The sequence below is a fragment of the Miniopterus schreibersii genome (genome assembly GCF_964146895.1).
Source record: "Miniopterus schreibersii genome assembly, chromosome: 1".
Taxonomy (NCBI): Eukaryota; Metazoa; Chordata; class Mammalia; order Chiroptera; family Miniopteridae; genus Miniopterus; species Miniopterus schreibersii.
Window position 1 is genome coordinate 154,648,463 of NC_138101.1, and position 25,750 is coordinate 154,674,212.

Genomic DNA, 25,750 nt, shown 5'->3' on the forward strand with positions numbered 1-25,750 from the left:
TGTCCTATCTGGTAGTCTTTATTTTATAACAAATACTTCAGACATAGAAAATTCTCCCCTTTTTGCATTAGCAGCAATAGTCAAATAGTCAAAAAGTGAAAAAATAGAAATAGTCAAAACTGTCATAAAAATCTTCAAGTTTGCATTAGGTAATATGTGGCTTCACAGAAACTCTCCCTTTTTTACTGATAAAAATATTTTACCTATTTGCCCTGATTTTAACTTCCTAGTTGAAACTGCTATTGCTTTTATTTTTTATCTTTATTGTTGAAAGTATTACAGATGTCCTCCTTCCCCCCCCCATTGCTCCCCTCCCCCCTGCACTCCCTCTCCCCCCAGGCCTTCCCCACACTATTGTCTGTGTCCATGGGCTATGCATATATGCATGTAAGTTCTTTGATTAATCTCACCCACTTCCCAATCCCTGCCTTCCCTTGAGATTCCTCAGTCTTTTCCATGCTTCTATGTCTCTGGACCTACTTTATGCATCAATTTATTTTGTTCATTATATTCCACACATGAGTGAGATCATGTGATACTTGTCTTCCTCTGACTGGCTTATTTCACTTAACATAATACTATCCAGTTCCATCCATGCTGTCCCAAAGGGTAAGAGCTCCTTTTTTTTTTTTTACAGCTTTTGGCAAATAATCATACACTGGGAAATGCCAACAATTTAGTAGTATTTGAATATCGTAGTTCCCCCCTTATCTAAGGAGAATACATTCCAAGACTTTCTGTGGATGCCTGAAACCTCAGATAGTACCAAACTCTATGTACTACAGTACCATGTTTTTTCCTATACGTATATACCTTTTCAGTTAAAGGAAGCACTTTACGGGTTTTCTTTGGCATATCCAAATTGCCAGCATCACTATTCTTGCTCTTTGGAACTATTATTAAGTAAAACAAGGGTTACTTGAACACAGCACTGGGATATTGCAAGAGTTGATCTGATAACAGACAACTACTAAGTGACTAATGGGTGGATATACAAGTGTGAATACTCTGGACAAAGGGATGCTTCATGTCTCAATGGGATGGAGCAGGATGGCATGAGATTTCATCATGCTACTCAAAATAGCACACAATTTAAAATTTGTAAGTTGTTTATATCTGGGATTTTCCCTTTAATTTGGATTGCTTTTGACCTCAGGTAACATAAACCGCAGATAAGGGGTGTGGGGGTACTGTAATGTTGTTACAGTTGGATCTCCTATCAAGGATAACAGCACCACACAGAATCACAAGTCAAAATTGTCCATTTAAGGTATTATTTTCCTTCCACATATGTAAATTTTTTGGAACACAACTGATAAAATTTGTAAAAAGTATAGCATGCATATAAACCTTCTAGCACTTTTTTTACTTACAAGAATGACTGTTAGCAGCAGATACATGAACATACACTTATAACATGGCAATAGCTAAAAGTTAAGACTGAGAGACTAGACTGTGACCACTTCTCTTTTATGTGTTCGTGTTCCATGTCCTGGAAATGCAGGTCTTACTCTTGGAATCCTCCCGTTAGCATTCCCTGCTTTCTTCTGGGTTTGACTTCAGTGAGTTCCTTCAAACAAGTAATGGTTCTAAACTGATTACTAAGCTTTAATTCTCACAAGAGAGTTTCAATGCTTTTTCCTGTCTCACCAATTTCTTTTTTTTTTTAAATATATCTTTATTGATTTCAGAGAGGAAGGGAGAGGAAGAGACAGAGATAGAGACATCAATGATGAGAGAGTCATTGATCGGCTGCAGCCCGCAACCTGGGCATGTGCCCTGACCGGGAATCGAACCCCGATCTCCTGGATCCTAGGTCGACACTCAACCGCTGAGCCACGCCCAGCTGAGCTGTCTCACCAATTTCTTGACTGATTTGTCTTTTTGGAAAGATATATAAATTTCCCAAGAAATTCTGTTAATGTATTTCCACAAAGAAATATGATTAGAAGTTTAACCTAACCTAATTAGAAGTTTAAACAATTAGTGTAACGACTGTATTATTGATTTAATTAATCTTAGTTGCTGAAAATCTTTCTCTTTTTACTGGTTGGGGATGAGACGTTGTCTCTTCCAACCCTGCAAGTATCTGAATTTCTGGACTTTTTCTCTTCTCTTTTGTTCCCATCTGCAACCGTACAATTTCTCATCTAAGTTCACTTCTTTCTTAAAATAACTTGTCAAATGCAGTTAATATGTAAACAAACCTTGCTTTTACCATTTTGTTACCCAAACTTCCAAGTGATACAACTTTATTATTATTTGTCTTCGAAATATTGCAAACAAATTTACCAAGTCTTTCACCGCAGCAGGATGTGGGTCACATCAGGTAGCCTAGTCATCTGTCTCTGAAGCCAGTGCAATATAATTTAATTTAGTTGTTTTTTTAAAATTTTTTTATGACAGCATTCTACTTTCAGAATTAATTCCTGTATCAGTTGGGATAAGATTATATTATGCTATAGAAACAAAAAGTTCCTAACTGCATAGCTTAAAACAAAAATTCTTATTTCTTCTTCAAAAATCCTTATTTCCATCATGTCCATGTGAGTAAACAGGGGGGCTTTGATCAAATTCCCTCAGGAACTCAGCCTGATGGAGCATCGCAACCTCAATTGGAAAAGTCACCATGGCAGAGAGAGAGGGGACTTCTAAAGCATCTCAGAACAACAAATGCTCCAAACCAGAAGTTGCTTGCTCTCTCAACTCAGCGGCCAGGAACTAGTCATATGGTCTCACACTAGGAATATCTGGTGAATAACAAAAGTAAAAATCACATTAAATTTTTTTGAAAGTTGATTTTGTTTGTTTGAAAAGTCCAAGAAAAAAATCTAGAGAAACAGACAGTTATTAGAAGTTCATGTTGGGATACGAAACTTTCCATATGTATTATGTGGACCAAAATTTATGAGCCAACAGTTTCACCCTTGTGTTTATAATACTGAAAATAAAAGAACAGTTATAAAATTATGACAGACCCATATAAAAATAAGGACAGGGGTTGGCAAACTTTTTTTTGAAGTGCCAGATTGCAAATCTTTAGGCTTGTGGGCCAGATGGTCTCTGTCGTGCACAACTGTGCTGTTATAGTGCAAAATCTCCAACACACAACATGTAAACAGGCAACATGGCTGTTTTCTAATAAAATTTTGTTTAGAAAAAGGTGGCCAACTGTGAGTCATAGTTTGCTAGCCCTCAATGTAGAGCAATTAAAAATATGTTTTTATGGCAGTGGGTAAAATATTTTGAAAGTTTAAAACGATATAGTTCCCAAATTTTCCACACATGGCATGTTTCACTTTAATATTTAAGATGGGGGGCCATTTTTAAGAAGAGGTTGGTGAGCCTGAATAGCCAAAGCGATACTGAGAAAGAAGAAAACAGCTGAAGGTATCAAACTCCAGTTTCAAACTGTATTACAAACCTATGGTCATCAGAACAGTATGCCATTAGAAAGTTCCATTTTTAACTTTTTGAGGTAATGCCATAGTGCTTTCCACAGTGGCTGCACCAATTCCACCAACAGTGGCCTTTTCTCCACATCCTCACCAGTACTTGCTGTTTGTTGACTTACTGATGATAGACATTCTGACAGGTGTGAGGTGATATCTCATTGTGGCTTTAATTTGCATCTCTCTGATGATTAGTGATGTTGAGCATCTTTTCATATGTCTATTGGTCATCTGTATGTCCTCTTTGGAGAAGTGTCTATTTTGGGCCCTCTGCCCATTTTTTAATTGGATTGTTTATTTTTTGGTGTTGAGTTTTGCAAGTTCTTTACAAATTTGGGATATTAACCCCATATCAAATATATCATTAGCGAATATGTTCTCTCATTCAGTGGGGTTCTCTTTTCATGTTGGTGATGGTTTCCTTTGCTGTACAAGTTTTTAGTTTAATGTAGTCCCATTTGCTTATTTTTTCCTTTTGTTTCCTTTGTTGGAGGAGATATATCAGGAAAAATATTGCTAAGAGAAATACCCGAGATCTTATTGCCTATGTTTTCTTACAGAATTTTTATGGTTTCGAGTCTAACATTTTAAGTGTTTAATCCACTTTGAATTTATTCTTGTGCCAGCAATTCCACTTCTGAGAATTTATACAAGGAAGCCCAAAACACTAATTTGAAAGAATCTATGCACCCCTATGTTCACTGCAGCGTTATTTACAATAGCCAAGATTTGGAAGCAGCCGAAGTGCCCATCAGTAGATGAGTGGATAAAAAAGCTGTGGGACATTTACACCATGGAATACTACTCAGCCATGTAAAAAAAAAAAAAAAAAAGGAAATCTTACCTTTTGCAACAGCACGGATGGACCTGGAAATTATCATGCTAAGTGAAATAAGCCAGTCAGAGAAAGACAAATACCATATGATCTCACTTATATGTGGAATCTAATGAACAAAATAAACTGATGGACAAATAGATTAGAGGCATGGATACATGGAACAGGCTGACAGCTGTCGGAGGGGGGGCGTGTTGGGGGGCTGGATGAAAGAAGATGAAGGGATTAAGCAAAAAACATATATATAACACAGACACAGACACCAGTGTGGTGCTGGCCGGAGAGAAATGGGGGTGGGTGGGTAGATAGGTAGAAGTGGGCAAGGCGGGGGTGGGGTGGTGGCTGGGGAACTGGGTTGAAGAGAGACTTTGCTTGGGGCAATGGGTGCAGTGTGCAGATGATGTTTTGTTGAGCTGTACACTTGAAATTTGTATGATTTTGTGAACCAATTCACTCTAATAAATTCAATTTAAAAAAGTGTGCAAGATCTGAAAAGAGAGATTTTTACAGAGAAGATATACACATGGGCAATGGGTACATGAAAAGATGGTCAACATCACAAATCATCATGGAAATGCAAATTAAAATCACAATATAGCCTCACACCTATTAAAATGGCTATTATAAAAAAGAAAAGAAATAACAAGTGTTCGTGAGGATGTGGAGAAAAAGGAACCCTTGCGCTCTATTGGTGGGAATGTAAATTAATGCAGCCACTATGGAAAAAAATATGGAGGTTCCTCAAGAAATTAAAAATAGAGGGACAGATCCAAGATGGGGGCTGATTGAGTGGAAGCTACACTGACGCTCTCCCAGGACCAAACTAGAGTTACAAATATAGAAAAGCCATCCTGAATAATTAACTGCAACTGAAGACTAGCTGGAGAGCACCCTTATAATCAAGGATGAAAAGTAGACGGCATAGACTGGTAGAAAGTGTGGAGGTGCGAGAGGGCTGGCTGGGCTCCCACAGGCAGCAGCTGAAGGTCCAGAGGGATATGTCAGCTGTGGGGGTTCCCACTGAGGACTCTGGGGCCTAAACCCCAGGCTGGGCTTCCCAGCCCAGAGCACCAGAACTGAGAAAGATGTCCACATAACATCTGGCTGTGAAAAGCAGCTGGGTTTCTGTCTGCCAGGGACAGATGGCTGGAAATGCAGGCACCCTCTTAAAGAGCCAACACACAAAGTTTCATGTGCAGTCACTCACCTTGGGCTCCAGTAGAGAGAGGGCAGAGTGGACTAGAGCTGTGTGAGAAGAACCCAGGGGGGCTGGCTGGGGGAATAGAGCTCAGAGGGCACCCATCTGGACCCCGGTGCTAAGTCATTCTCCCATACTGCAGAGGACATCTTTCTCAGACAGACACTTACCTTCTAAGCAGTTTTTGCTTGGGGGGGGGGGGGGGGTGTGCCCCACCCTTCTGGAAAACCTCTGGCCACACCTTGTGGACAGCCTGAGGCTTTTTAAGAGACTTGATAACAACCAGCCTCCCCACCCTGTGGAGTTTCTACAGCCTGAGGCTCATTAAGAGACTGAATAACAGCTTCTGGGTGCTTTGAGTCTTTGCTTGATTTGCTTCTGGACCCAGGGCTTAGAAAAGCAGAACTTGGTGCATATCTTGATCCTGTCCAAACACACACAGTGCCAGAAGAGGAAACCAGAAGCTGTGGAGTGTGGAAAACTTCAAACATGGGACTCAAGGCCAGTCACCAACAGCGTCTGACATTGGTATGCACCAGAGACCACCCAAAAGACTGGGAGTCCTAGCACATCTACCTAATACATAGAAACAAATCCAAACGAACAGGCAGCCAAAATGAGGAGACAAAAAACAAGCCCCAAATGAAAGAACAAAAGAATTCTCCAGAAGAGCTAAATGAAATTGTGATACGTAATCTGTCAGGTATGGAGTTCAGAATACTGATCATAAGGATGCTCAACAGCATGAGAAAAGATATGGAAACTATGAAGGAAATTAAGAATGGCATAGAAATATAAAGAACATAGGAAAGAATGAACAGCAGATTAGGGGAAGCTGAGGATAGGATCAGTGAATTAGAAGACAGGGTAGGAAAAATTCACGCAGAGAACCAAAAAGAAAAAACAATTAAGAAACAGGAGGACAGTTTAAGGGAGCTGTGGGACAACATGAAACGTAACAATATTTGCATCATCAGAGTGCCAGGAGGAGAAAGCAAGGGTTAGAGAACCTGTTTGAAGAAATAATCGCATAAAAGTTACCTAATGTCATGAAGGAAAAAGTCACCCAAGTTCAGAAGGCACAGAGTCCCCAGCAAGAACAACCCAAATAGGCCTGCACCCAGACACATCATAATTAAAATGCCAAAAATTCTGGACAAAGAATCTTAAAGGCAGCAAGAGACAAGAAACCTGTTACCTTCAAAGGAGCTCCCATAAGGCTGTCAGCTGATTTCTCATCAGAAACTCTACAGGCCAGAAGGGAATGGCATGAAGTAATGCAAAACAAGGATATGAAACCGAGACTACTCCATCCTGCAAGGCTATCATTCAAAATAGATGGTGAAATAAAGAGCTCTCCAGACAAAATAAAGCTAAAGGAATTTATCACCACCAAACCAGCATTGCAAGAAATGTTAAAGGGGCTGCTGTAATAAGAAGTTGAAATGGAGAGAATGAGAAACATAAGCATAAAGAAATAAAATGGCAGTAAGTACCTATCAATAATAACCTTAAATATAAATGGATTAAATGTCCCAATCAAAAGACATAGGATAGCTGAATGGATAAGAAAACAAGACCCAAATATATGCTGTCTACAAGAGACCCACCTCAGAACAAAAGACTTACACAGGCTGGGGGGGGAAAAACACCAAAAACAACTTCTGGAGGACTTTAAAGGAGAGATCAAGAGCGATACAGTCATAGTAGAGGACTTTAACACCCCACTGACTTTACTGAATAGATCTTCCAGACAAAAAAATCAACAAGGAAACAGTGACTCTAAATGACACACTAAATCAGATGGATTCAATTGACATTTATACATTTCACCCCAAAGCTGCAGAATATGCATTCTCCTCAAGTGCACATGGGACATTCTCAAAGACAGACCACATGTTAGGATACAAAACAAGTCTCTACAAGTTCAAGAAGACTGAAATCATATCAAGCATCTTCTTAGACATTTACACAATGGAATACTATGCTGCTGTAAAAATGAAGGATCCCTTATCCTTTGAGACAGCATGGTGGGATCTGGAGAGTATACTACTAAGCGAAATAAGCCAGTCAGAGAAAGTCGAGTGTCACATGATCTTACTCATATATGGAATCTAATGAACAAAATAAACTGATGAACAAAACAGATCCAGGCACATAGAAGAGTGGAACAGTGATGAATCTCAGAGGGAAGGTGGGGGTGGGTTGGTAGAGATTAACATAAGAATTTACATGCATATATGCATAACCCATGGACACAGACAATAGTGGGGTAGAGGGGGATGGGGATTAATAGGGGATAAAAAGGACATTTGTAACACTTTCAACAATAAAGACAAATTTTTTTAAAAATTAAAAATAAAACTACCAGCCCTGCCCTGGCCAGGTGGCTCAGTTGGTTGTAGTCCCATACACCAAAAAAGGTTGTGGGTTCCAACCCAGTCAGGGCACATATCTAAGTTGCGGGTTTGATCCCCCGTTGGGGCAAATATGGGGGGGGAAACCAATTGATGTTGCTTTCTCACATCATTGTTTCTCTTTCCCTTCCTGTCTCTTTAAAATTAATAAAAAAGTATACTCAGTGAGGATTAAAAAAAAATAGAACTATCATATGATCCAACAATTCCAATTTCGGGTATTTATTTGAAAAAAAAAGAAAACACTAAAACTTGAAAAAAACACCCCCAAGTTCATTGCAGCATATTTACAATAACCAAGGTATGTCAAAACCTTAGTGCCCACTGATGGATGAACAGCTGAAGAAAATGTGATACATACACACACACTGGAATATTAATCCCCCATTAAAAAGAGTAAAATCTCGTCATTTGCAACAACATGAATAGACCTTGAGGGCAATATGCTAAGTGAAATAATGCAGACAAAGATAAATACCATATGATCTCACTTATATGTGGAATCTAAAAGAAAAAATAGCCCAGCCAGGCGTGGCTCAGTTGTTGAGCATCGACCTAGGATCCAGGAGATTGCAGTTCGATTCCTAGTCAGGGCACATGCCTGGGTTGGAGGTCCATCCCCAGTTCGAAGAGTGCAGGAGGCAGCCGATCAGTGACTCTCTTATCATTGATGTTTCTATCTCTCTCTTCCTCGCTCTCTGAAGTTAACAAAGACATATTTTAAAAATAAATAAAAGAAAAAAAAAATTCCTGGGCTCATGGATATAGAGAACAGATTGGTGGTTGCCTGATGTAAGGACTGGGGGGTGGGTGAAATTGGTAATGGAGGCAGAAGGTACATATTTCCATTTATAAAATGAGTTAGTCATGGGGATGTAATATAATGCATGGTACTAGTATATGGCATATCTGAAAGTAGTGAGGAGAGTGGATCTTGAAAATTCTCATAAGAAAAAAATTTTTATAACTATGTATGATGTTGGATGCTAAGTAGGCTTACTGTGGTGGTCATTTCCAACCAGTGTAATGATATCAAGACATTACACTGTACACCTGAAACTAATGAAATGTTATGTTAATTATACCTCAATTTTTAAAAAAGATTAGATTGGGTAAGTAGTGCAATGAATTTTTCTGTTGTTTTGATCCCAGATATACCTGGGGCATTTTCTGGAAACCAAAATCCATGGTAACTTCTGTGATCAGCAGTTATTTAGGCTATTAATAGCTGCAGCTACAGCTTCATTTATACCTTGATCCAATAATCTTCATAATGATGACACCCTATGTAATCAAAGATGACTAAATTATGCTTAGTATATTCTTTTAAACAATGAAGGAGATTTTATAATACATTTAACAATCAATTAAAAGTTATCTTTAGCTAACTGTAGAAGTAATTTCATCTAGGATAACTCAGCCCTTGATGTTGTCACCATTTTTGCTGCAGATGTGTTTAATTTCTTACAAGATAATATGAGTGAAGTATCTTTCAATTTATAGCTTTTAAGATGAAAATTAAACATTGCCATGACTTTTAAAAAGATGACTATTAATATTGTCTACATGGATCTGCATATGTGCTTCATTTAAAAGAAAAAATTTAAAAAATAAGTGTTTCATTTCTTTGCTGAAAAAAAAGTCTTACTGTTAGTAATCTAGTAAAAATGAAACGAAATACTTGCAATCCTTTTCTAGTGCCTATATACATAATACAAAAGTCCTATTTCATTGAAGTCAGTAGGAGTGATTGGCACTGGAGTAACAAGTTTGAAGAACAAAAATGTTTGTGTTAACCATGGAGTCAAAAAATGTAATGATGTTAAAACTTCTATAATTATTATATAAAGTATCTTTTTTTCAAAAATGTCTTTATTGATTTTAGAGAAAGAAGAAGGGAGAGGAAGAGACAGAAAGAGAAACATTAACATGAGAGAGAAATGCCAATCTGTGAGAGAGAAATATCAATTGGTACCCACAACCTGGGCATGTGCCATGGCTAGGAATCAAACTGGTGACCTGGTGGCCAGGGCTGTAAAGTATTTCTTTAAATTACATGCTGTCTTTCCTATTATTAAAATGATTATCTAACCGCTCCTCTGGGGGTAAAATTCTCCAATTCCTGCTAAAAAAGATCACTAAGTCCTTTTCTTCAGGTCAAGAAGTCCTCCATGCCATATGTATATAATCACTGTATAAATAATATAAAACAAACTATAATTATACCATTAATGGGAGGGTTATTTAAAAAAAAAAAAAAAAGATTTATTTTAATAGGCAACATTCAATATAAATGCTGAGAACTATAAGTATGACAGAAAACAGTAACTTTAGAATCAGATCAAATTGAGTTCAAATCTTGGCTTTATAACCTTAGGCAAATAATTGCCCATGTATTTGATTTCTTCATCTTTTTACTTATAGCAAAAACAAGGTAATTAATATATCTTACCAATTCCTTTAAAAAAGTGTTTAGAACCTAATATATCTCACCAGTTCCTTTAAAAATATGTTTAGGCCCTAGCCGGTGTGGCTCAGTTGGTCGGGCGTCGACCCATGCACTGAAAGGATGGCTGTTAGATTCCTGGTCAGAGCACACTGCCAGGGTTGTGGGCTCGATCCCCAGTAGGGGCTGTGGAGATGATCAATGTTTTGCTCTCACATCAATGTTTCTCTTTCTCTCCCTCTCTCTCTAAAAATCAATAAAAGTATTTTTAAAAGATGTTTAGAATAGTTCTTAAAATTTTTTATAGGGTGAAACAATTCTAATTTCATTCCTAAAACAATGAAGAGATGAAAGAGGAAGAAATAATACAAATAAATATGGCATTTAGATTTTCAATGTAAATTAAAAGTACACCCCACAAAATCAATATAATCAAATTAATGTACCTGAACTGTACTTTTAATCTATCATAATTCTATTGCTAGGTAACAGGGAACCATAATATATGAAGACACTAGTCAGTAGTTCTAGGCACGTTGTCACTAAAGTGCATTGCAGGCTTTCATAATCCTATCAAGGGAGTCTAAACACTCTAAAGCAGGCAAACTACGGTATATGGGCCTAATTTAGCTAACATTCTGTTTTTTGTTTTTACATTTACCTATAGTTGCTTTCATGCTACAAGGAAGGACTTGAATAACTGTGACCACATAGCCCACAATTATTTAGCATCTCGTCCCACAACAGAAAAAAGTTTGCTGACCACTGTCCTAAAGCACTGCGCCTTAAAGGTTGGGTTTGCACACCCTATTTGTTCCTGATCAGAAATGAGATAAGGATGCTGTTTGAGAACAGAAACCAATTATGTTACTAAGTACAATGTCTGTATTTCAACTACTTTTTTGTTTTCATTGCCACACTCTCTCAGTGGACAGGTATAAACAGTTCACTGATAAGCTACTTTGAATCCCACTAAAGGAACAACTCCAAAGCTCAAAAGGAATTATGGTGTCAGGTGGAACTTACTTTGGCACAGTGCTCTTGGATTTTGTAGCAAAGGCTTAGCAACTAACTGAATGAAATTCAGAAAGTGATCCTTATGTACACTTTTTTCTACTCCCTGCTCTTCTAAGATTTAAATTACTTCCAAAATCTTTCCTGCTATATATATTTACATTTCAAGAAGGTGAAAGGTGACAGCTTAAGGGTCTTTTTCTCCCTATCTTTTCTTGGGAGAAGGAAAGATGAAAATATTTGCACCCCTAACCCCCAAATTTTCAAGAAAATAAGTAGATAATATATTTTGCCTATTTAGTCTCTTTAATGTACTGAGCAGACAGAAAACTATAATATTAAATTATGTTTCTCTTGAAGTGAAAGGATTTAGAAAACAAATCCACACTCTGTAAATATTAGCAGTATTTCCCCCTATACTTTAAGAACTAATTTAAAATATATCATACACATCAATTAAAGAATACAGAAAGAAATCCTACCACTAACTTTAACATGAAATTTCCTTGAACGAATATAGTTTCTAAAGGCGCCAAAGGTAATCTGACTCAAGCAGTTTTCTGAAAAATAAAATTATTCAGGGACAGATTTTTATTGCAAATAGTTACTCAAAAACTACTATATACAGCAGAATTTTAATAGACATTTAGAACATTTAATATTCAGTAAAACAAAATTTAAGAATTCAAAGCACATTTTAAGAAGTAAAAATGTAGCGTTTTAAATAAAAGTTTATTAGTACTTCAAAGCAAACTACCGTTATTCATTTACTCATTTCTAGATCAATTATTTTCTAGATGATAAAAAACTGAAAAATCAATTTAGCAGCCATCTTATGGATAAATTAGACTAAATATCCCAAACCAATTTTTACATCACTGCTTTAGGTCCCATTTGAAGTTTCTATTTTACAGTTAAAGAAAAAGTCACTTAAACATGGCTGAATTCATGTCAGGACATGTTTTCAGTTTACTGCTTTACAATATCTACATTATACCATACTTTGGTTTGGTTTCCAGACCATTTTTATGGGTCTATTTCTAAAGATCATTAAAACAATATTAAAAGCATAATGGCTATAGGAGTTTTAACAATGGGTTTCTACTTTATACAACTAGTACATCAAGGGATTTCTGCACAGCTCACACTGACAAAAACACAAATATAAATTTATGTTTTAATAATTTCACTTTCACTGAAAGTTTAATTAAGGTAAGCTTACAGCCTGGCAGGCTAACACTTGTATGGAGGTACATGAATTCAAATATTCTGTTTACATGCTTCTGACAGTCTGGAATGTTATATTAAATCCAAAATTAAGTTTATGTTCATCCAAATTCTTAATAGATTCATTAATTTCACACTCTAAACGTTTACCAGCATCATACCCCAAATAAAGCTTTCATTAACAATGCCAATTAAAATTCCCAAAAGGTATGTAGTTTCCAAATTTCTCCTTTAATTAAGAAATATATAGGGAATAAGGATTTTTAGCTTAGGACTAGTGGAACTTTCACTGCTTTATAACTAATATTCTAATAATCAATTCATATTGGCAACCAAGTTCCATTTCCTTGAGAACTGTTAAATGAAGCTTTTCTTTTGTAAGTTTAACTTTCATTAAAATCCTAATTCATGTTTTAAAGCCTCCTGGAAATCCATACTAATAGTGCTATTATTGAATTGATTTCTGTAATAACCTAGGTTGCACATACAGATAAAAGGGTATGAATGACCTCCCTCACATTGTACTATTTCTGAACTCTACAACAGAACCACTGAGCTCACCTGATAGCACTGCTCTAAATGCTCTTACCGCTGGTACACTAAAAAGAATTATTTAACTAGTTTCAACTCCTTTCTTTTTCATCTGCCAGGTCGACTGTTGTCTCTGTTGTGCTAGGGCTATTTCCTCCAGGAACATCATCTGTTAGGTCAGACACTACTTCATCAGACGTGGCTAAAGGATCACCACTACCTTTCTGAAGAATCTCTGTGGCTTCATACTCAAGTACCTCTGATGGAGTCAAAGGTTCCAGATGACTACTGCCTTGCTCACTACCATCAGAACTAACAGACTCAGGTTCATCTCTTTTTCTCAAAAACTTATCAATGCTAACATCACCAGATGTTAACCGCAAATCTTTAATATTCTTCGAAGAAAACCTAGCTTCATTGGAGTTTTGATCTTTAATCTGACAACATGAAATTATGTTTTCTGAACTTTGGCACATCTTCAACTCTGTTTCCTGATCAACGTGTTCTATTTGCTTTTCCTTTTCCACTTTTTCTTTACCAATATTTGAATCATAACTGAAGACATTCTTTGAGCCAGTTTCCTTGTCCTCAGGACAGGCATCGTTTTCTTTATCTGAAACTATCATTTTTTCTTCACTTTTTGTTGCTGATGAGCCTTCAAATGAATTTAAATCACATCCATTTTTTTCTTCTGAAGAAGCTTTATCACATTTACTGAAAAAATAGAGCCATTTATTATCTACTGCTTCATAATACAATGTTTTTGAACATTATCAAAATAAAGACATGCTGTAAAACTTTTTTTTAAAGCCAAGGCTCACTTGCCCACCAAAAAGGGAAAAAAACCACACAAGTCCATGGTCCTTGCCATGATGTTACAATTTAGGAGGCGGCCATTCTCTTAGGCAAGAGAGTAAAAAACTCCAGAATCACATATTAAAAGTAGACCTGTGAAGTCTATCAACTGGTTTTAGTCCTGGTTATCACTTTCATCTGTTAACATCCACACCTGTTTTTAGTTACAATTTAAGGTTTCTTATTAATTTCTGGGAGTACTTTAAATAAGGAATAAATATATATGGAAAAAAACCCTTTTTCTTTTATGATTTATATATACTCTTATGATTACAGTGTCTTTCCCTATGCAAAATCAGATAAGCATTCACAAATATTTCCCTAATTTTTAACAGCCTAATTTAAGAAAACACAAAAACATGTCTAAAAATTATATATGTAAATATACATGCATATAGACATAAATGTGTGTATGTTTGTATACATATATGTTTGAGTGTGTGTCTGTGTTTACTCTTACCCTGATGTGTTAACAGAAACTAGCTAGTGAATAATAAAACATTAGAAACAGAAGATTTCTAAGAGGATCTCCAGCTCCTTATCTAGATGTGACAATGCTTGTTTTAGCAAAAATTAATTTAATGATAACACATGTCTCATCTCTTACATTAATCTACCTGGAATTTAGACTTTTTCTTAATGAAACAACAAATATCAAAACAATGGTACCAAATATTTATTATTTACTAAAGTATATTTATACGGCGATTTCTCCGCTATGCATTTTGTTCTCATCTGTCTTTATACTATTCTTGAGCCAATACTACACAGTCTTAACAATTATAGATTAACAATGTATTTTATTATCTAAAGGAGCAAACTGCCTACGTTATACTACTCTTCTCCCTAAATTTAATCATTTAAAAATGTAGCCCGGCCGGGCGTGGCTCAGCGATTGAGCGTTGACGTAGGATCCAGGTAATCAGGGTTTGATTCCCGGTCAGCACACATGCCCGGGTTTCGGGCTAGGCAGCCAATCAATGACTCTCTCATCATTGATGTTTCTCTCTCTCTTCCTCTCTCCTTTCCTCTCTCTGAAATCAATAAAGATATATTTAAAAAAAAAAAGTAAAGGATACTTATATAAGGATGTTCATTAAAATAATGTTTCAGTAGTGAATACAGAAACAACATAATATCTAATAGGGTAATAATTAAATTATGGTATTAATAAATAGAAAAATAGAAATCAAACTTTGTCAGTTTCCAAACCGAATGCCATTGGAATTTTCAACTCAATGTTTATTAAACCCATAAATTAATTTGGAAAATAGCCTATCATGCAACTTATTAATATATTATTTTCTATCTAAGTAAATTATTGTTTTTCATTTAGATCTTGCACATTTTTCATTTTTGCTAATATTGTGAATTAACTCTTTTGTCCATTATATTTTGTAATCACATGTTATTGGTATACAGAAAAGATTCTTGGCTCATTTTCTTGGATCTTGTAGGTCAATTACATCATCTGAAAAAAATTATATTTTTCTCATTAAATTTGTTAATTGTTATTTTTGTTCAGCTCTTATTGAACTAACAACGATTTGCAGAAAATGTTAAATAATACAGAAGGAACTAGTCCGCTTTTTCCCTTTAGGTGAATTTTAGTAAATTCTTTCCCCTTCCCTCCAGGATTTTAGGAAAAATGCTAAGTCAAGTCTAAGGAACACCTTCATAAGGCCTTATTCTATAATTAGCTTTTGAGGGGCAAAAGATTAATTAATCTCATAAGATTAACAAACAACCTACTGTAAAATATACAGTATAAAGACAGAAATGGAGAAATCACTTAATTTAAAAGGCAAAATATCTGGAAAAAGTTCTAATTAGAACACTGGAATTCTTTTACTGAAAGATAGTGAAATGTCTTGTGTTCTTTAGTGTGTATTCTACCTGAGCATTAAATTTTTATAAACCAATTCCTAAATTTTGAAACTTTTAAGTTGAGATGCCACCACATAAGTAAGTAGCTTTAGAGCTTTCTGAAAATACTTAAAAAAGACTTTAAAATTACCTATTTGCAATAACTGTCCCCATGTTGTAATTGCAGCATATTGTAATTGTTTTCATTTAACAGGGACAATAAAAATCTGTTAACATTTTAATTACTACCAAGTACTTTAAAAAACTTTAGCAACTTTATACTCTACATGTATAAAGGTATTTCAAAACTAACGATCTGTAGTATAATCTTGCCGCATTAAAATTTCAAAATTTAATTTTAATTAAAAGCCATTACTGAAAACAATACCATATACAAACATTTAAATAGTCCTTTATTAACTAAAATAACACAACTCAAGTTTCATTTTATATACATACTTGGATTTGAGATTCAGTTTTTCCTTATATTTACCTTTCAGAATTTGATGTTTCTGTTTCTCCTTCAGCCATATTAGGTCTTGCAATTTCCTGAAATGATGAATAATAATTTTCTTTTATATTCATGGATAAATGACTATAAACTACTTTTAATATACTAAACTCTCTGGATAAAAGAAATTTAAGTGTGCAATCTTATATACCAAGGAACTAGAAAAACAGTTTCTTAATCAAAAGTATGTACTAGAATAATTTTCATTAACAAAAGTATAATTTTAAAAATTCTTTTTAAAGAAACCTATAAGAAATTCTTTGTACCACAAGTTTCTGAATCAAGGTCATGAAACAGTTATCCAGTTATAAGAATACCTGGTTTCCTTAGATTCTGTTTCAAATATGGGTCATAATTACAATAACAGTTCCTTGAACAACACGGGTTTGAACTGTGCGGGTCCACTTATACGCAGATTTTTCTTCAATAAATATACAGTTGGCACTCTGTATCCCTGGGTTTCGCTTCGGCGGATTCAACCGACCTCGGATTAAAAACAGTATTTTCAATCTGCGGTTGGGAATCCACGGATGTGGAAGGCCAACTGTATGCAATGTTTTACACCATTTTATATAAGGGACTTGAACACCCACGGACTTTGGTGTGGGAGTAATGTCCTGGAACCAACCCCCTGCACGTACCTAGGAACAACTGCACTATAGTTAAATTTTGGGTAAGTCTAAAGTTATATATGAATTTTCAACTGAGTGGGGGTCAGTGCCCCTAACTTCCAGGTTGTTCAAGGGTCAACTTTACTTGAATAGAAAACTAGTTAAACACAACTTAAATTTGAACATGTTGCATTCACAGTATTTTTTCTTACACAAACACATTAAATACAGACACTTAAAAACATTTCAGAAATTATCGTTTCATATTTGGAGTCATGGTAACCCTCCCACGGTCAAACTAAGTAATATTAAATGATAGAAAAATATTTTGCTGATTTCAAATCTTTTATGGGGAGGAAGGAATACAATAAAACCTCAGTTTGCCAGAGGACAGCATAACAGTTTATAACAATTACCAATTACTGAGCACATATGATGCATGTAGTATGTTAAGAACTTTACATTCACTATCTCATTTAATTCTCACATTAGATATATCATAAACTCTTATTTTTACAAATGAAAAATAAGACTGCATAGGTTAAGTAGAGAACCTAAAGGAATGCCACAATAAGTGGTAAAGATTCAAATTCAAATATAGAATTTAACCAGTATAGTGACCGACTCAAGCCTGTGATAATAGTGTATTAATCACATACATTTATTTCCTCACTCTCCCAAAACCCTGCTAAAATGAGGGCAAAGAAATAAAACATTTTCACTCATAAAAACCAAGAAACCACCAAAGCAGACTTAATGTCAAAGAGATTTCAACAAATTTTTAAATGGAAAGTTGCTGGAGGAGTGGAAACTGACTTCACAGTGGAGGAAGTTACAACAAAACATCTGAGTGGGAAGTGTTAAGAAGGGAATCAACTTGCCCAGGCAACCTAAGATATCTGGTATTTGGGGGAATTCAGTACAATATTCAAACATAAAAGGTAAAAATGAAGCACACAGACTACTGAGAAATCGGTGTTTTTTCTACACAACAGATCTCTATCCTTACCCTACTACAGTGGCTAAAGGTTAACTCTGAAGTGCAGACAAGGAACAGCAAAGGGCAGGCATGTGATACTGAGAGAGAAAAAATTAAGAAAAATCTATAAACTGAATAAAAGGACCCACAGTCCCTCTTCCTGCCTGGATCCAAGAATGCCAGAAGCCAGAGGAATCACTCTTCATCCTACCACCTCCAACTGGAATCTAAAAGATTTCCTCTTTGGAGAAAATTACCAGCCCCAAAGAAAAGATTTCCCATAGTGATTTTGAACAGCATATGCCCCATCAAAGAATCAGTCAGCTGAGCACCTGATTTTCTTATGTTCAAGTCTGAACAATTTCCATGCAGACTGTGAAGGTTGTACAGCTCACTAATCCAGGAGGCAATCTGTACATATATAAATCCATGTCAGCAGTTCTCCAAATGTGGTTCACAGACACCTGGGGCCTCCAAAACACTTTCAGGAGGCACATGAGGTTAAAACAAAAGCAGTGGTGGGTAAAAATGCTGGCATGTTAACACGAATCAAGGGAGTGGCACCAAATCAAAATTGTACCAGTAATATTGTATTCTTTACCAGCACACACCAGCAGTAAATTTTAGTATATATTATATAATTTTATTATATAGCAATCCTTTAGTTTATGTCCTTTTTAATACTCTGTGTGATGAAATATGATGTATGTATAAAGACCTGCTATAGCATACTGAAAATACTTGGGTCTGTGATTGAGCTGTGAACTAAACCTAGCCAAATTTTTTCCATTTAACATCATTTTTACTTTAAAGAATGACTCTCAAACTATGGGCATTTAGACTTTGCTGTTTAGTAGACATTTTCTTGAAAACTGACAAAGTGAACCTGTCACACCAAAGAAAACAATTGATAGTATTTGTTGCCAATAATAAAATTCAAGCAAAAATTAAATTTTAGGAAAACTTGTATCTACCACTGATGAGATTGATAATCTTAATGAATGTGATAATTGATATTATATAATGAAATATGTCAACACTGTAAAGATTTAAGTAACTGAGTGAACCAAGATTTTCCAAATGAGCAATGCCTGACATAAAATCATCCATGGATAAAAGATTCAAAGTGTAAGACAGAATAATGTACTTTAATGTAACAAAGTACAAAAAGCTTAGTTATATGGAGTCAGATTCCACACAACAAATCTTTAAGAAAACTTCTACTTGTTTTTTTTTAAAAATATGTCTTTATTGATTTCAGAGAGAGGAAGGGAGAGAAAGAGCGAGAGAGAATCATAAATGATGAGTCATTGATCGGCTGTCTCCTGCACGCCCCCTACTGGGGATCGAATCGAGATCTCCTGGATCATAGGTGGATGCTCAACCTCTGAGCCATGCCGGCTGGGCCCACTTGTCTACTTTTGATGTAATATCAAAGGAGAATAATCAGAATTCTCTGAAAAGATTTTTGAAGTACTGGATGAAGCTGGATATTCTTCATTTATTTCAACCAAAACAATATATCACAACAGACTGCAGAAAAATGAGAATTCAGTTTTCTTCTATTTAACTAGACATTAAAGACATATGCAAAAGTGGAAAACAATGTCATTCTTTTAAGTTTGTTTTAGGAAATAGTATTTTTCAGAAAATGTATGTTATTTATGTTAACTTATGCAAGTTTATTATTTCTTAAGTAACAATATTTTAAAATTTTCACAATTTTAATTTCTAATATAAGTATCAATATTTTAGAGTACTAAAATAGTGCCCTTTGGAGTTCGGAGTGCACAACATGTATGGCTATACAAAACAGCCCTGTACATCCAAAACCATAGAGTTTTCGATGAACTTTTTAGTGTTTCATTCTTTAATATGTATGAACAGCTAAGGATCACCACACAATGAAGACATCCTTTAATATCAGAAAGATAAAAATCCACAAAAAGGAATGAAGCAGGGGGCTTGGAGACAGGAGAGACATTGCTGAGAACAGAAGAAGATATGTGTTTGTGTATGTGTGTGTGTATGTATATACACACACATATATATAATTATTAATACACATTTAATATCCCCAGAGAGGTATGAGGTATTGTTACATCCATTAAACAAGGAGAAAAACACTATGAAAACAGAAAGACTGAAAAACAAAAAACTCAGAGCGTTTCAAAATTAAATATATGGCAACTAAAATATTTTAGAAAACATTTTTTAGAAGACTGAACTAAGAAGACAAAAGATAGAAGGCAAAAAGAAAATATCACACAATTAGAGGAGCTGATGCAGGAAGTACAGTATCAGATCAAAGGAGTTTCAAAAAAAAGAGAGAACAGAGAAAATGACAGTGAAATTTTACCAAAGAAATAATACCAAAAAACTTAACCCCCAAACAGAAATATCCCAATTACAAAGACTTATCTAATGCTTGCCATAATGAATGAAAAAGGATGATGGGTGAACATATCACTAAGAAATTTCAAAACACCAGAGATACAGATAATTATTAAAGTTGTCAGAGAAAAAACAAAAGAACCTACACACAAAGAAACTGGAGCAAGAATGGCATGAGGCTTGCCAAAAACAATACTTTCAAAGCTGCACTGTAAAACTGTTTTCTGTATACTTCAGCCAAATTACCATTCAAGTAAACACAGTTTTAGATACGCAAGGAGTGAAAAAAGATATACCCCTTTAGAGGTACACATTTCATCAAAATAAAAAGTAAGCCAAGAAAAGAACTCATGGTTCAGAAAACAGAACATCCAACACAAGGAAGGAAAATCCTAACACAACAAACTGCATCAGGTTTAGAAAGCAACTAGTTTAACATGAAGCAGGTCTGAGAGGAGATCTACAGTCACTCCAACTTTTTTTTTGTTTGTTTGAGTATGTGAACATTTGGAAAGAACACTTCCAAAACATTACCAAATACATACCAACATTTTAAAAAACAGCATTAGGCACACATAAAACTAAACAAATGAAATATACAGTACTTGTCTATAGGCTGGTGTATTTCACTTAGCATAATATCCTCAAGGTTCATCCATGTTGTAGCATATCACAGAATTTGCTCCCTTTTTAAGGGTGAATATTCCATTGCATGTATTTATCACATTTTGCTTATCCATTCATCCATTGATTGACCCATGGTTACTTCCATGTTTTAGCTACTGTGAATACTGCTGCTATGAAAATGGGTTTACAAACATTTTTTCAAGTCCCTGCCTTGAATTCTTTTGGATATATACCCAGATGTGGAATTGCTGGATCATATAATTTTTTGAGGAACTGCCACACTGTTTTCCATAGTAGCTGTACCATTTTACATTTTCACCAACAGTACATACACAAGGATTCCAATGTCTCAACATCCTCATCAATACCTGTCATATTCTTTTTTATTTTATAGTAGCCACCCTAATGGTGTGAGGTGGTATGTAATTGTAGTTCTGATTTGCAAGTCCCTGATGACTAGTAATCTTGTGCATTTTTTCATGTGTTTAGTGGCCATTTGTATATCTTCTTTGGAGAAATTTCTATTCTAGTTCTTTAGCCTTTTTAAATTAAAATTTCAATTAGAGTTTATATTCAATATTATTTTGTATTAGCTTCAAGTGTACAGAATAGTGGTTAGACAATCATATACTTTTACAAAGTGTCTCCCTGATATTTCCAATAAACCAGGGTTTTGTTGTTGAGTTTGAGTTCTCTATAATTGTGGATCTTAATCCCTTAGCAGATACATGATTTGGAAATATTTTCTCCCATTCCTTGAGTTGCCTTTTTATTGTATGGAGAGTGCATTTTGATATGTAACATTTAATTTTCATGAAGGCCAATTTGTCTATTTCTCTTTTTAAACATATCCTCAAGATTTTATTGTCACATAATAAAACAAAATATAAAGCTTAGAACTGGATCACCTGGTCCTTTCTCTTATCTCCTCCCAGTTCAAAATGCTTGCATCTCTTAATAGCCAGCATTCTCTCAGACCCACACAGTTGGGCTAAACACATTCACGCCTCAGTACTATCTTTGTAGTTTTAGCCTTTTTGCAGAAAATCAGCTAGTTTGCTCGCGTTAGGCACTCTGCTTCCTGTCATAACACCGCTTTCCCTGGGCGTACAGAGAATCCTGGCCCATCTTGTACTGTGTTACTTTGTGGGGTTGATGCTGCCACACTTACTACAGAAAGTCCGGCGAGAGAGCTACTGGCACAGAAAGCCAATTTGTATATTTTTCTTTTGTTATCTGTGCCTTTGGTGTGATACACACACATAAAAAAAAATCATTGCCATATCTAATGCTGTTAAGCATTTGTTCTGTTTTCTTCTATGAGTTTTATTGATTTAGGTCTTACATTTAGATCCTTGATCCATTTTGTGCTAATGTTTATATATGGTGTCAAGTAAGGGTCCAAATTAATTCTTTTGCATGGGAATAACCAGTTTTCCCAGCACCATTTGCTTAAAAGTTGGTCTTGGCTCCCTTGTAAAAAATCATTTGGCCATATATGTGAGGGTTTATTTCTGGGCTCTTTATTCTACTCCATGTGTCCGTTTTAGCCAACAGCACACTATTTTGACTACTATTAACTTTGTAAGTTTTGAAATCAGAAAGTATATTTGTTTTTGTTTTCTTTTTGAAAATTGTTTTGGCTATTTGAGGTCCCTTGAGTTTCCACATAAATTTTAGGATGAGCTTCCCTATTTCTGCAAAATGTATCCCATAAGTTTTAGTATGTTATGTTTTGTTTTCATTCTTACCTAAGTACTTTCTAATTTCCCTTGTGATTTCTTTGATCCATTGGTTGTTTTAAAGTGTGTTAATTTCCAGAATCTTGTAAATTTTTCTTTTGTTGCTGATTTCTAATTTTATCCTGAGGTGATGAGAGAAGATAGTCTACATATCTGTCTTTTTAAATCTTTTGAGACTTAATTTGTGGCTTCACATACGTTCTACCCTGGAAAATGTCCCATTTGCACTTGAGAGGAATGTGTATTCTGTTGTTGCAGAGAGTGTCCATGTCTGTTAAATCTAGTTGGTTTATGCTGTTAAGACTTCTATTTCTTAGGTCTAATTGTTCTATTATTATTAGTTGGGTATTGAAATCTCCAACTATTATTGTAGAATAGTGCATTTCCCCCTTCAATTGTCAGTTTTTGTTTCATATATATTGGTGGTCTGCCATTAGGTGCATGTTTATAATTGTCATATATATATCTTCTTGCTGTATTTTAATAATACAGAGGTGGCCAAAAGTAGGTTTATAGTTGTATGTGTTTATTCTTGTATTATTACTTATTATTCTATTATTTGTATTACAACTGTAAACCTACTTTTGCCCACCCCTATATATAATGTCCTTTTTCTTCTCTTGTAAACTCTCTGATTTAACACCTATTTGGTCTGATATTAGTAAAGCCCTGCTCTCTTTTGGTTACTATTGCATAGAATATCTTTTTCATTCTCTAACTTTTAAGAAAAAATGTTTTATTGACTTCAGAGAGAGGAAGGGAGAGGGAGAGAGAGAAACATCAATGGTAAGAGAGAATCATCAATTGGCTGCATCCTGCATGACCCCTACTGAGGATCAAGCCTGAAACCCAGACATGTGTCCTGACCAGAATTGAATCATGGCCTCCTGGCTCAACCACTGAACCATACTGGCTGGGCTCATTTCTTTACTTTCAACTTCTGTCTTTGGATCTCAAATGAGCCTTCTGTAGACTGCATATAGTTGGATCAAGTGTTTTTTCCCAACCTCTGTCTTTTATTTGGAGACTTTATTAACATTTCAATTAATTACTGATAGGATGGGACTTACTTATGTCATTGTGCTATTTGTTTTCTATATGCCTTAGAGCTTTTTTGGCTTTCATTTCTTGTATTAACTTCTTTTGTGGTTAGTCGATTTTTTATTTTTTGGTAGTGAAATGTTTAAATTCCTTTCTCCTTTCCCTTTGTGTACACAGTATAGCACTTTTCTTTGTGGTTACCATGGGGATTAATTAGATTTAACATCCTAATGTAATTATTTGAACTTATACCAGCTTACCATCAATAACTTACACAAAAACTCTGTTGCTTTACAGCTCCATCCCCAACCCTTTCAATTGTTGTCACAAGATTATAGCTTTACGCATTAGGTCCCTCAAAACATAGACTAATAATTCCTTTAAACTCATTAGTTTCCTAAATTATGTAGGAAACAAGATCTAGAGATATAAACCAAAGTTATAGTAAAATCAGCTTTGACACTAATAATTTTTTTCTTTAAATGTATTCATATTTTAACCATGTAGAAAACAAAAAATAATTAGAAGCCATTGTTACAATAATACTAGCTTTTATAATTGCCCATGTATTTACCTTTATTGAGATCTTTATTTTTCCACACATCTTTGAGTTAACATGTAGTGTCCTTTCATTTCAACTTGGAATTTCTCCCTTGAGCATTTCCTTCAGGGCAGGTCTAGTAATCACATACTCCCTCAGGTTTTGTTTATGTAAGATTGTCTTAATTTCTCCCTCACTTCTGAAGTACAGTCTTGCCAAATACAGGATTTGACTTGAGTTTTTAAAATCACTCTGAATATAATGGTCCACTGCCTCCTGACCTCCATTTATGATGAGAAATCTACTGAAAATCTTATTTAGGATCCCTTATATGTGGTGATTCACTTCTCTCTTGCTGTTTTCAAGGTTCTTTAGCATTGGAAAGTTTGATTATAATGTGTCTCAATGTGGGTCTCTGAGCTCACCTTACTTGAAGTTGATTGTGCTTCTTGGATGTTTACATTCATTTCTTTCATCAACTTTGGAAAGTTTTCAGTCATTTCTTCAAATATGCTCTTGGTCCATTTCTCTTTCTCTTCTTCCTCTGAGTCTCTCATTATGTGTATATTGGTCTGCTTGACAGTGCCTCACAGCTCCCGTAGGCTCTGTTCACGTTTCTTCAATCTGTTTTCTTTCTTTTCCTAAAAGTCAATAATTTCCATTCCTATCTTCGAGTTCGCTGGTTCTTTTTTCTGTCTGCTCAAATTTGCCTTTGAATCCCTCTAGTGAAATTTTCATTATCAGTTATTGTACTTTTCAGCTCCAGCATTTTTTTCTGGTTTCTTCTTAGGTTTTTCTCTTTATTGAGATTTCCATTTTGTTCACACATTGTTTTCTTGATATTTCCCACATATTCCCTTAGTTCTGTGGACACCTTTAAGACAATTGTTTTAATTTCTTTATCTAGTATATCTGCCAGTAGGTCTTTTTCAGGAACAGTTTTTATTGAATTTTTTTCCTTTTGAATGGTCCATACTTGCCTGTTTGCATGCCTTGTGATTTTTTTATTGAACACTGGACATTTGAATCTAACAATGTGGTAACTCTGGAAATCAGATTCTTCTTATTCCCCAGCATTTGCTGTTCTTGTTATTATTTACTGTTTTTGTTGTTGTTGTTATAGGCTGTCTCTACCCACAGGATCAGCCTGAGGTGTAATACTAAGGTCTTCTCAGGTCTTTTCTGAGCCTTTCCCTGGATATATGCAATCACTTTCCAATTTTAACCATATATGCAACAGTTTTTGAATGTCCTAATCTTTAATGTCTGACTCCTAAAAGGGAAAAAAGCAAGAAATAAAGCAGGAGAGGAGCAATGTTCTTTTAAATCCCATAGAAGTCACTTCAGGTGAAGGGGGAGGGGCATGCAACAACGGGGAGGTGCAACAACACTGACTGTCTACCTCTCTTGGTCTGCAATTCTGTGATAAGCAACAATCAGTGATAAGAGCACAGGTCCCCAAT

The 25,750-nt window shown here is 35.3% G+C and overlaps 1 protein-coding gene and 1 pseudogene across 4 annotated transcripts in view; both read right to left on the minus strand.

Annotated features, from left to right (window-relative positions):
* Positions 1-11,653: 11,653 nt before the first annotated feature.
* Positions 11,654-25,750, minus strand: part of ZNF280D (zinc finger protein 280D) — a 102,034-nt gene continuing 87,937 nt past the window's right edge. For 2 of the 3 annotated variants that reach the window (XM_081132302.1, XM_081132303.1), the window contains exons 19-20: positions 16,335-16,390; positions 11,654-13,834 (exon numbers count right to left, since the gene is read on the minus strand). In XM_081132302.1, coding sequence (XP_080988428.1) covers positions 13,213-13,834; positions 16,335-16,390 — 678 coding nt within the window. In that variant the 3' untranslated portion in view covers positions 11,654-13,212. Of the gene's footprint in view, positions 13,835-15,227; positions 15,447-16,334; positions 16,391-25,750 lie in introns of those variants that run through there. The other variant, XM_081132305.1, reaches the window with a different exon arrangement.
* LOC308564514 (large ribosomal subunit protein eL42 pseudogene) lies at positions 21,857-24,754 on the minus strand (annotated as a pseudogene). Its single transcript has 2 exons — positions 24,713-24,754; positions 21,857-22,156 (listed from the first exon to the last, which is right to left on the minus strand). The product of its transcript is annotated as a large ribosomal subunit protein eL42 pseudogene (transcript).